The 12,727-nt window shown below is 40.3% G+C and overlaps 1 protein-coding gene across 1 annotated transcript in view; it reads right to left on the bottom strand.

Annotated features, from left to right (window-relative positions):
- adgrl2a (adhesion G protein-coupled receptor L2a) overlaps positions 1–11,726 on the bottom strand; it is a 77,374-nt gene extending 65,648 nt beyond the window's left edge. The window contains exon 1 of the mRNA XM_080032383.1: positions 11,631–11,726. Within this exon, the coding sequence (XP_079888509.1) occupies positions 11,631–11,706 (76 nt within the window). The 5' untranslated portion in view covers positions 11,707–11,726. The remainder of the gene's footprint in view (positions 1–11,630) is intronic.
- Positions 11,727–12,727: the final 1,001 nt, after the last annotated feature.

Below are 12,727 nucleotides of genomic sequence, written 5' to 3'. Positions count from 1 at the left end.
CTGACAATATTTCAGACAATATCAAATGAGCCAGAGTTTAAATGGATGTGAGTCATGCTTTATTTTTGAAACACGATTGTGTACGTGTTTGTCAGCTCGTCCTATTGTCTATGTCGTTTCCACAGTTTCCATTACAAATAATGGAAAAAAATTGACTCAGATACACAGGGTTGCCCAGACTTCCTTCTCTGCTCCAATGGAGCGTTTTATGCTACTCGATTCAATAAGGAAGCATTTCCCAATGGGTCACCAGTGGCAGTACACACAAAAGAGAAGGGTCCATCTGCTTGGTGTGCATTCCCAAAGTGCACTTCCTCAAGCGCTCCACAGCAGTGGCTCCTCTTCCCCAGACTCTGCCCTCATGTGAATGCATTTGTGCCACATTATTCAGCTAGTGCTTCAACTGACCCCCACCTGGCATTTAAATTCCCAGACCAACCGGGTAGTCATGCCCCGATGACACAACTGCTGCTCCAACGGAATTCTTGATGCAGGTCTTATTCAGACTTGCTACCTCCTAGCTTAGGCAGATTGCTATGTGACACAATGCTATTATACTATATACACTGGCCTCCTAAGCTTTTGTCTCCTGACGGGACTTACTGAAGGTTATGCACATACTGTGCATACATACAGAGTATTTACCTTAGAAAAGCAACACAAGGGAAACAAAAGATTTCCTTCTTTCTTTCTTTTGTTCTTTAAATCAAGGGTTATCGTCTATAGATTTCCTGTGGTCCAAGGATTCTATCGCAGAACACAGAACCAGAAGAACCAGAGGAAGCTGGCCAAGTAAAAAGAATTTTACTCTAGTTTTCAATTCACAAAGGACTTATTTTCTGCTATTCATTATAATACAGAGACTGAATATTATCGAGATGACCTTGCATCTCATATGTATTTTTGCCCTTCAGTGAACCGATTGTTATAATGTTGAAGTTGTGCCCCCCCCCCCCATACATTTTTATTAGAAACTTTGAGATTTGGATTAACCTCATTTGAATCAAGTCTACAGTCAAAGCCCTGCTCCCTAAAATTCTCACTGCTCCATCTGTTTCCAGCCCTCACGCGTCACAGCAGGGGACCTTTGAAAGTCTCATTTAAGGATTTATCAGATGTCTCTCGTGCTTATCGGCCTTAATTGCTGCTTGTTGGATATCTTAAAATAATTTGGGGACTTGTGGCGGGATGTGTGTGATGGAAATTAGAGTACCAGAGCAACTATTAAGCGAGAGGCAATGGTCCAGCTGAGGTGAGTCCTTATAATACCCTTATATACTTAAAGAGGGGTTGATTCAAAACGACTTATCTCATTTGATATTGATTTGGAACATTTCCACAGGGGAAAACTGTCCTTTGATGACTCTTTCCCTTAGCCAATAATTCACTTGAGAGGGGGTGCTTGAGAGCAGAGGCCCAGGCCCTTGACATACGGACGCACTCATGGGTCATTATGACTCAAAAGGTCAAACGCTGAGTCACACGTGGTCGAGTCATAGTGATATGCCAGAGCACAAATGAGCCGAGCAGACATGTGTTCCGGCACGCCATTCTAACAACTAGTTTATTTACTCACAGCATATTTCAGCAGCCTGCCTTTGGTCGGGGCAGGTTTTTGGACATGCTTCACTATAGAAAAGGCTGTAAGAAGTTTGAACAAAAAGGGGGAAATACTGATTGTACCAGTGAAACTGTAAGTTAACAAGCTTCATAAATAGGCACTCAAAGATCTTTCGAAAGGCCCCGGTTCTAAATCCTTTTTTATTTATAGGCGTAGTTTCACCACCCCTCGTTTACAGGAGCCTCTTCGGGATTTATGGCTGCTCTAAATCAGGTCTGAAGGCAAGAGGACAATGAGGATTCCACTAAGGGCAAGTGTGTCTCTTGCATCTCATTCTAGAGAGGGCACTGCAAAATGTGTGAAATCACACGCCTTTGGATATATTATGTTATCTTAGCAGAAATCTGTCATTACATGTTCTGCAATCAGTTTTCATTGCGTGACATCCAGAGCATAACCATACATTCCTGTGCTTCAGTGAACATCTCTTTCAACAGGGTCCTCACAAAGAAAACGTGATTACATACCCCCTTGAACACCTGCAGATTGTTGCTGTTTATATTTGGTATTTCAGCTCATATGGAATGGAAAACTCACTGGCACGAGTCAATGGTTTGATAAATACCAGTTATCATAGGACTACTTCAATGTATTCACACCTCGGTTTTTCCTGTTGCTCAAATCAGAAGATGTAGTGGGTTTAAATAGCTGGCATCAGTAAATACTAGTGCTGTCAGTTTAACGCGTTATTAACGGCGTTAACGCAAACCCATTTTAACGGCGTCAATTTTTTTATCGCACGATTAACGCTCTTCATGGCCTAGCAAACGTTGTGGTTTTTTCACAAGCTGTTGCATCAACTAGTAATGTTAGAACAACTGAAACACCACAAACTATTCATAAGGCTCGCCATTAAGTTACTGTTAAGTCAATCAGAACATGTCCTAAAGCGTAACTTCACATTAAAATCATTTAAGTGGCAAAAGGGCTAAACGCCAAGTCAATTTTGACTTTTATTTTGAAGCAGAAACCGGAACTTAGCACTTCCTAGCTTAGCTGCGCGACCTTCACTAGTCTTCCGTGTGTGACTCGGGGACTACGCGGAAAAAGAACAGAAAAGTAAGCTTTTAATTTGCAAAAGTCCTACTTATAACCCTGCGCCCCCACCAAAACCTCCATTTTTGTTAGTGGCAGCCGCCAGTCATTCATTTTCACTTTAATTTTCGCTACGAAGGGCAACTAAAGCCTCGGCTGCAGCAGGGGCATACCAGCACACAAGTGTATGGTGTGTCCACTCCACAAACAGTCTGAAATAAGTCGTGGATGAACGACTCCCAAAACATTTAGGCAGCAACCACTTTAATTTAGCCTTAATACTAATTTGTTTTATATAGGCTAGCCTATGTTGTTTTATGGTTTGGTTTTTAAATAAAAAAGGAAGTTCCAATTATGTTTGTGTATGCTGTTCTAGGAGTGTGTGTGGGGGGGATCTACATTGTTGTCTATTTTCACCGAATTGCAAATTATGATATTTTAGAAGAAATACACTGAATTACAAGGGTGTAGAGAATGGGTGTGATAAGAGCATTACAATGAGAAAAAAAAATGGGACAAAAAGAAATAAAGGACATTTAGGCTAGAATAGATAAAAATGTGTGATTAATCGCGAGTTAACTATGACATTAATGCGATTAATCGCGATATTAATATTTTAATCGTTTGACAGCACTAGTAAATATATGTTGTTTAATAATGTAAAGCTGCACAGCTTGCACAAGCACAGTTCATACTTCATACATAGCTGTTGGCATCAACCTTTAATTCACAGAAATGTATGGGTTACAAGTGAATATTGCAATGCTGCACTCTGTGTGACCTAAACTCTGCAGTCTTATCACCGTAGAAATCCACAGTATTACGGTACCAAACAGGGAACCAAGCTACATTTGCCCTTTTACCAGATGATCTACTTAATTTGTCTTTCGTAAGGTGTAAAGTATATTCTGTTTTCCGTTTCTATGCTGGATAATTCAGAAACATTCTCCTCATCTGCCCTGTCCAGACAGAACTTCATCAGCAGTCCTTGCGTGAGGCCACGCTTGATGTCCACAGGCTCTAGCCACATAGAAATAGTAAGTAAAGAGCCTGTTGAGGTACATATACCAAATCTTTGAAATCAAATCCTATAAAGCCAACCCGAGTTAAAGCCGCTTTTTCTTTCAACTAACAAACAGTAACAAATATAGAACCGAAGAGCAAACATGAAAGACAACTTGGAGCATATCTCTGACGAATTGAAGCCTGCTTAGATGCCCACACACTGTTAGTCACATCAGCCACAGCCAGATCAGATACAACCAACAAAAGCCCAAAACAATAAATGTGCCATGAATAATACGTCTTTGGTTTATAGGCCAGTGCACTGGAGATTGATAAGTCATATTTGTGTAGTCGTTTTCCTCGGTATTTGGGATTCAGAGAGGAGACTCAATGGGTTATCTCAGCAAATGTTTTGGAGATTGTTTGGGATAGTCTTGTTAGGGGCCCACATGTTTCTACCTGGCCAAGAACAAAGTGAGACAAAGCATGACGGTAAAACCCGAGGCAGATAGGGACATGTGGATAGATGACTAATCTAGGGTGCCTGAGATCCCACCCGGCGAGGGACCTCATGGGACCCATGTGAGTTCCCATTATCCACAAAGATCAGCACCGAGGATGATGGGAGAAGGTAGGTTTCACACTATGTCTGGAGACTCTGTCACGCTGAACCACTCTCCTTGACAAGTCTGAAACCCAATTAAGGACCATGTTAGAGGTTGAGCACCATGCAGAGGGAACACAGTCCTGTTGTTTTGTGTGAGAATTCCAAAAGTCTCATGACTTAATTGAACAAATAACCACATCCATCCACCAGCAAGAGGAGAAAATACTCTTTTTCTTGTTTAGAAAAGGATAAAAAAGTACAGCTCAGGAACAGCCTCATGAAATAGCATTACAGTTTCCCCCACTATGACTAACACATGGAGGAGAGTAATTGGAGTTTAAACAAGACATCGTGTCTCCTGTCTGAACTGCCGTATCGGGGTGTCACGGCCGAGATTTCAGCATGAGTTATGGACAGCGACAGCACCCAACAAACTAATGATGCTTCCCAAGGTTATCTGTGCATAAATAACCATTAAGAAGAATGCTGATCTAGCAGCCCAAGCCCACAAACACATGACCTAGTCTAATCAAATGGCATTAAAAAGCTTTGGCAAGGGGGGTGAAGTAATATTTATTTAGTTTCATACATTTTTGGGTTAGTGGACCATCTTCAGTGGCTAGGTGAAGGGAGGGGATCTGGTATTTGGGTGGACGGTATAAGAGCACTGCACGATGTCAAGAGCTCCGCCATGCTCTTGCATGACAAACAGCAACCTGGAGCCGGCAGTGACAAAAGCCCTAATCCAGAAATTCCCTCCTTCCTTTGCTGACAATCCTAATGAGGATTTTGAAGTGCTCGGCAGGGAGGAGACCCAGGGGCTGTGGTTACACCTTGCCTCTTCTTGCGCTCCCAGCCCATTGTCTCCTTATCTCCTTATTGGCCAAGCTTGGCTGGCGATGAAAGAGACATGACAGCATGGTGGGCCTTGGTACACAGAGCCCACGCCTGCCTGGCTCCACGGGAAGCCAGACTCCACAGTCTGCAGCAAACAACCATGATGACGTCAGGCAGGAGGTAGAAAGACAAAACTAACAGAAGTTGTTTACTAAAGACACACGAGCCAAAAGGAACAATTCAACCCCTTTAGCCTCGACTGTTTTAATGCAGTTCCCCAATATGGAATGATTTGGAAGCTGTAAGAACTGAGCCCATAGGTGTTTCATAAAAAAATAATTACTCCAGACATTGTTTGTTCCCATTAACATATTAGCAATGGGCCAGCCTTTTCAAAGTACCTTAAATACCAAGTTAAGTGGTCAGGGAGCAGGAGTGTGCCGACACAGTGGGGTACTATTCGTTTCCATGGACACAACTCTGGCACAAATGAGTGCTTCAAAAGAATAGGCCGACAGCCCCTGGTTCTACAAATGCTTACTTGATAGACAGAATTTAGATTTTTCCTTTTATTAAGATAACACAAACAGGCAAAGCTGCTGAGTAAGAAGTCCCTATTGGAAGAATGAAATGCAGATTGTTGGTAAGCGCAGACGCAGACAGTATCCTTTCCCCGCTGGCGAATAAGCTTATGATATCTGGATGTACTGTACTACACATGATTCAATTTAACAGTGTGATAGTAAACTGTTTTCTGTGACCACTATTCGCCTGTGGTAATATAGTTAGTGTGACATGAGCGCAGGCAACACGGGAAAGTTCTAAGAGTGTTAAAAAAGGAATGTCGACTCATCTTTATAAAGTTAAATAAATAAGCTTTGTTGGTTTCAAGGAATTGTTAACCACTAGAGCAGCCATGTAGTGGCACAGCACTGGAAGGTACTGGAAATTGTTCTTGCAGCAGGTCACATTGAGCCCTCTGCTTGTACTTACTACTTACATTAATTACATTTGAGAAAAAACCTTGATTGTCATTCACTTTTTTTCCTTTCACGTGGTACAAAATGAGGACTTTTAAAAGGTGCCATTACTTGTTGCCCTTGAGAAATCTTTCCAAGTACTTCAAACATTTCAAGCTATGATGAGATACAATAGTGTGATTTCATGGTGCATAGAGGGAACATACATTGTCTGTCAGACCTGTTAAAACAAGTTCTGGCCCTGATACACAGCTTGATATAATGGCACACACTTTATGTGCCCAAAACCTCACAGAGACAAACAGCCAGGCCCCATAGTAATGGAATTAGAACATGCTATAAAGAGAAAAAAAATGTTGTTGAATTATTGTTACATAAATCCCCATAGCCTATTGTAATGTAGATTGCTTTGCCTGTACAATAGTTATACAGATTATTTTATACACATTGGAACCTTTGCAAACTACTTAAGCCAGCAATGTTGCTTGATTAAGAAGAAGAGGATTTCACAATTTTAAAAGCAATCACTATGGTAATACAGTTTCAAAACAGTTACATTCGGATAGTTGCATCAACACCAGACAAATACCAGATAAATGCAAAGGAAACCTTTTCCTCATGATATATTTTTGGCACCCTGTCGAGCATTTTCCAAACTTTGCCCTTCTACCTCTTGACACTGAGTCCTTGCCTGGCTCTCTAATTCCGTCTCACGGCAATTCTAACAATCTTCGGGCAAAGCCTTTGAAGAGAGCGTGTGGCTGAGCTAGGTGTGAATTGTTATTCTGCAGCTGACACAGACAAATCCCTTCAACCCCAGGAGTCCTTTACGACATTATTTTGGAAGACATGTGAGCCAATATAACCATACAAGGGTCTATCACCACAGTTTTGTTTTTGTGTGTGTGTGTGTGTGTGTGTGTGTGTGTGTGTGTGTGTATGTGTGTGTGTGTGTGTGTGTGTGTGTGTGTGTGTGTGTGTGTGTGTGTGTGTGTGTGTGTGTGTGTGTGTGTGTGTGTGTGTGTGTGTGTGTGTGTGTGTGTGTGTGTGTGTGTGTGTGTGTGTGTGTTTTTTTTTTAACAAAAACATTATTATTTATACATTATATCTTCAACTAATTTATGTTGTGTTGCCATGGTGACATCCGCAGCGGAAACACCAGTAGGACAAAAAAAACCTGCTGCATCAGAGAAGATGTCACAGGGCAAACTTGATGATGCAAAACATTACATGTTACTGACCAATCTGATCTACCTGAAAATGGTCATCTGTGTTAAAAAAAAAAATAATAATTACTCATTAAATAACTACTGTGTTGGGCTTTTGGATACAACCAAAATGATTGCTTTTACATGCAATCAGCTCTTTATTTGGCTGGAATATACAGGGGGGAATAAACAAATATCATTCTATTTTTGAATGTTACTTACTATTGTAAGTATTGCAAGTTGATATGCATTGTATTACCTAGTGTGGTTAGAAATGCTTCCTAAACCCTTTCCCTAAAGCAACTTCAAAATGTCTTCTTTTGTTAGAGCCTTTCTCTATGTTAAAAAAAATCCATGTCTTTTTAAACTCTACTGACCCTTGCTGGAAGACAGACGGAAAAAAAGTTAAGAAAAGATGAAAAGATTGCATCATCATCAAGGTTTTTTTTTTTTTTTTTCATCAGGCTTTGGAATGTGATGAAAAGAAGACATAATACAACTGCTTTAACAGGCCGAGGAGCAGGCTACTCCCGTGAGACCAAATTGTAGAATTTCCACGTGGTGACCCTTAAAAAATGGAAAAATGTTATCTGTATCACAACAAGGCCTCCTCTTTTGCAGAGTTGATGCCAAGATTATCCAACAATCATATTGTATGCAATTTCCTATTGTGTATGAAAGCAATTATTATATAAGTTTGACCATGATTATAAACAATACTTAAAAGGTATCTCCATGGTGCTATTTGGTTTCTCTACTAACCGTAATAAAAACACAGCAGAGTGCAGCATATTTAATGCAAGATCCATATCATTAGGTTCAGACGCTCGAGGCCCTAGTGTTCCTTTGATATATATATTACACTCTGCCATATATATGAAGCCTAATTAAAATTATAAGCCGAATCAATTTCAGAAACTAATGTAAGTCACTGGGCTGCTGCGGATGTGGATGCATAAGAGCATCTTTTCAGGTTTGAGATGTGAAGGAAATGAGGAAAATGCGAGATGAAAGGCTTGAAAAGACAGTGAGTCAGCCGAGGAAATACAGATCACACGCATGTATAGTACAACAGATAGAGTCAAATATGGATGATGAGAAACGTATTGAATAGAAGGAGGTCAGAAACACAAACACAAACCCCAACAGCTAGTTCCAATTTTGTCTGTGTGCGTGTGTGTGTGTGTGTGCGTGTGTGCGTGTGTGCGTGCGTGCGTGTCGGGCTGTCTTCCTTCAAACGCCCAAATACAAGGGGACAAAAAAAACTTTAAACTATTTACAGCATTCCGCTAACTCATTTAATTCAATTATAAAAATGCATTAAAAAGATATTAGGGGTAGAGGCAGCTTAATGAAGCATGTTTACTTGGGGATATTGTTAGTAATGAACTGTTTCTGGGCTGATCTCTGCGCATGAGATGTGAAATGGGAAGGAGATGAGGGCGCAGGAGGGAAACAACAAGAGGAAAAGGTGAATGACAAATGTCTTCAATAATATGCGGTATTCATTTGATGTGTTTACCCCTTCTTTCTTCTGTTTTGGAATAAGCCTTTCTGTATGTGCTCAGTCGACTACCATGTACGAAGGTTCACTCTATCGCACATCCTATTGCAGATGCACCCTGACCAGCTGTTAGGAGGGTAGAAAAGCGTCAATCTCTGTCACTGTCTTCCCACCTTTCAAACACTGCCGATTTAAGTTCTGTTTCATGCGATGGCACCGGGGGAAACTGGAGGCTATATAACCTGGGACAGAAACTCGCTAAGGTGGAGACATTCTTTCCTGCCCTCTAAATAGGTTTAGTCAGTACCATCAATATCAAATAACAGTGTTTCAACATGTACGTTGCATTTTAATGCTGTTGGAGGTTCAGTTTATTTGAACTATCTTATATATTGGTGGGTATTTTAATCCAAACCAATGCATCATATTCTATAATCATATTTATATTCTTAATAGGAGCAACTGTGACGAAACTAATTTCCCCCCTGTCCAGTGAGAACCAGGTATCTTTGAATTCCCCTTCTCACGACCTCGGAAAACAGATGTTTTTGTGGCGATGGATTTCCCGGCTAACCCAAGAGGGTTTATTTAGTAGGGGAAGGTGGGGTGATTTGTGCAACTTTTTACTCAAAGTGATTTTAAAGTGAGGCCTTGACAGTTATGTCTCCAACTCAAATATGTACATATATTTCAGGATGTTGTGCATCCCTGGCAATAAAAACTTTGGATCTGGAATAAACTGTTTAAGAAATATAGCTTTCGGAAAAAAAGTTGTCTTGTCGCACAAATCACCCCACGTAGTGGGGTGATTTGTGCGTCATTGTGTCACAATGACAAAGTCACCATCATCATCTTTCTGGCCATCTGAACTCTCATCAGTGGTGTCGTTAAGTGGAATTGAGATGTCACTCTCTCCTGAGCTACTGTAGACTATCACTTTCTTTTGGTGACCAGCGTATACAGCCATGCCACTGGCACAACTCTCAGAAATGTACTTTGCACTAGTTGCTCCGTGCTTGTGGAACCAACTGCCACCTGACAAATGTGATTCCCCCTACATTTCTGCCTTTAAATCAAGGCTCAAAACCCATATGTACACCCTGGTGTTTCCTCCCCATTAACCTCTGCACTACTTACTTACCTCTGCACTACTATCTGTGTTTATGTGGATGTATGGGCTTTACGTCTTTTATTTTGGTTATTGTTATTTTACCTTCATTGTTTACCTACTGAATGCACTATGTACAGCACTTTGGACAGTGCAAACTGTCATAAATGTGCTTTTATAAATACATTTTACTTACTTACTTACTTATAACTCACCCAGGCCCTTGCGCACAAATCACCCCATCCCCAGAATTTTGGATAATAGGCATGATGCAGCAATTTAGGGTTGACATTGTGCTAACTATATAGACTCAAAGTGTAGCATACCAAAGCACTAAAACATGTGTCAAATGTTTTCAAACGTGTCTATAATTGTTCAGACACAATAATCAAAAAACCTTGATCATGGAAATTTTACTTTGAAAGGCAAAACACAGTTTTTTGAGCTTAAATGTGCTTATATCTTATTCCTTGTGTCTCCCTTCTTTACAGGATGAGTCAAATGGATGGCTCTTCTTAAATATGTGGTCACATTTCCAATTTCTTCCACGGTTTTCTAGAAACAAGGGGTTTTGCAACTTCCAAAATGCACAAATCACCCCACCTTCCCCTATAAGACAAAAACTCAACCCTTATTTCTTTCAGAAAAATCTCCAATTTTGACAAAATAAATACCATTTAATTACAAACACGTATCGTTGCATGAGGTTTATCTAAAACGATAGGTCTGTGAGTGCTGACATATATGGAATACATGTGCTTAAGTACAGACACTTTAAAGTGATTTATGTGACACTCTCTCAAATTTCGCACGTCTTACTGTATATGAAAGATCAAATAAAAGCCAGATGATACATGAGAAACACATTTGGTAATATACAGTATGGCAGTGTGACTTGTTACAGTGTAAATCTCGAGCAACCGCTACCTTCTAGACTTCAATCAATAATCCTTAATTATTGAATATCTTAAAAATCAAAAAAAGCCGGTATGGTGAACAGTTGGCTAGGGCTTCAACAGTTGGCAACAGACAAGCAAATATTTAATGACTCTTTTGATTAATTACTTTTATTACAAAAAGATGCCAACTTGGATTTATTCTGAATCTGATCATCAAACCTTCAAACCAATGCACCACCACATCTATTGTGAATAAACAGTAATGTAAAGGTTCATGAGATGTGGTTCTGATGCATACATCTTGTAATTACAATACATCTGAGAGTGATTAATCAAAAGCCATAAATGCAACATTATTAAATCGCATTCAGGCTTTATATTTTTCGAGGTGTGACATTTCTGTGCGTCTGCCATGAGACCGACCATTTTAAGCAAGGAATTTACAAATGGATCTTGCTCTTGATGCCACTGGGAACAACTGACGCCTTCAAGCAGAAAATCTCAGACAAATCACAATTTACCAACTAATGAAACCACTCAAGATGTGTGCCCACTGTCCCTCAGAGCTAGCACTGCTTACACAAGCACTGCCTGCACTCACACAGAGGAGCGGCTTTTTGGCTTTGGAGTCACAATTTTTTTCCCGACTCATGCTATATTCCCGAATAAGACAATAGCAAAACATTTTAAATGGCACCGGCTGTCATTGAGCCCTGGAACAATGCTCGATCAAACGACGCCATAAAAATACTGGCACGAGAGCAAATCAGTACGCGTTTAGAGAAAGAAAAAAAGACAAAGAGAACTGGTTTGTATATGCACTTACCCTCTGTGGAGTGTACTTGAGCCAGAGTGATGAGAAACCAGCAGAGGGTGTGTAGCTTCCACAGGGTGCATGCCATGGCGCCTGCTGTTGATTGTTGGTGGCAGGTTTGTGTTATGACTAAAAAGTTTCGGATTTACAAAAGTCCAAGCCAACGTGTCTCAGAGATGCTCATCGTTGATCCTCTGACCTGTGGAGACAATATAGAAATAGACAAATCAGTTTAGGGATCCATTCCATTTCATTCCGCGTGCCAGTTCTTTCCGTGGGCGATTTTACAGAGGAATACGACCTGTCAAACTCTTATCAGAAGACACTTGACGCTGGAATGTTCATACCATTGCAGAAATGTGACCAAACTTAAGCTGTGAAAGGCTAAAAAGACACGCAAGCCCCTACAATAAGACCATAAGGTCAATAATCCTGAGAGTGGGAAATCCCATAATGGTAGCCGAATGCCCTGTCACCATAAGACCCACCCTGCAAGTGAAGCTAACCTGATCAGTGCTGTGGTAAAATGTGTACCTATTGCAAATAATGTATTTCTACACCTTTCTGAAACCTTTCAAATTTTTTAATCATGTAAGACTTTCACAAAAAAAACACAAGTGACATATCTGTGGGGATTTTGGAAGTGGTGTGGGTCGATAGCAGTAACTTCACCATGTACTTTAATAGTGGAACCTGAGCTGCAGATTGAAATTTCAAATCACACCTATGGAGCAAAACCTCTCTCTCTCCAGAAGAGATGTATCAGGAACCGACCATCTGTAAATGGACGTGGAATCAAAAGTCTGTCCACATGGCGGAAAAATTCAACGTTAAATGCAAAAATGATTCATGAAAATAGCTTGGTGAACATTAGCCAAAAAGCTTTTCATCCTACTACAGTCAAATTTGTAAAGGATATTGGATATATATACTATGTATTGTTCGCTCAAATATTTATGTTATCCTAAGTGATTGTTCATTTAGATGTAAATCTAAATGCTCAATAGGGAAACCCTACATCACATATTCCATAAACGGTGGGAAAAGTTGTGTGGAACAATATAGCTAGCACAGTAAGATTTACTTCGGCACATTTTAAATTAGCCACA

The sequence above is a fragment of the Ammodytes marinus genome (genome assembly GCF_949987685.1).
Source record: "Ammodytes marinus genome assembly, chromosome: 8".
NCBI classification, from domain to species: Eukaryota; Metazoa; Chordata; class Actinopteri; order Uranoscopiformes; family Ammodytidae; genus Ammodytes; species Ammodytes marinus.
Note: the sequence above shows the minus strand (reverse complement) of the source record. Positions and strands in the feature narration are given on the sequence as shown.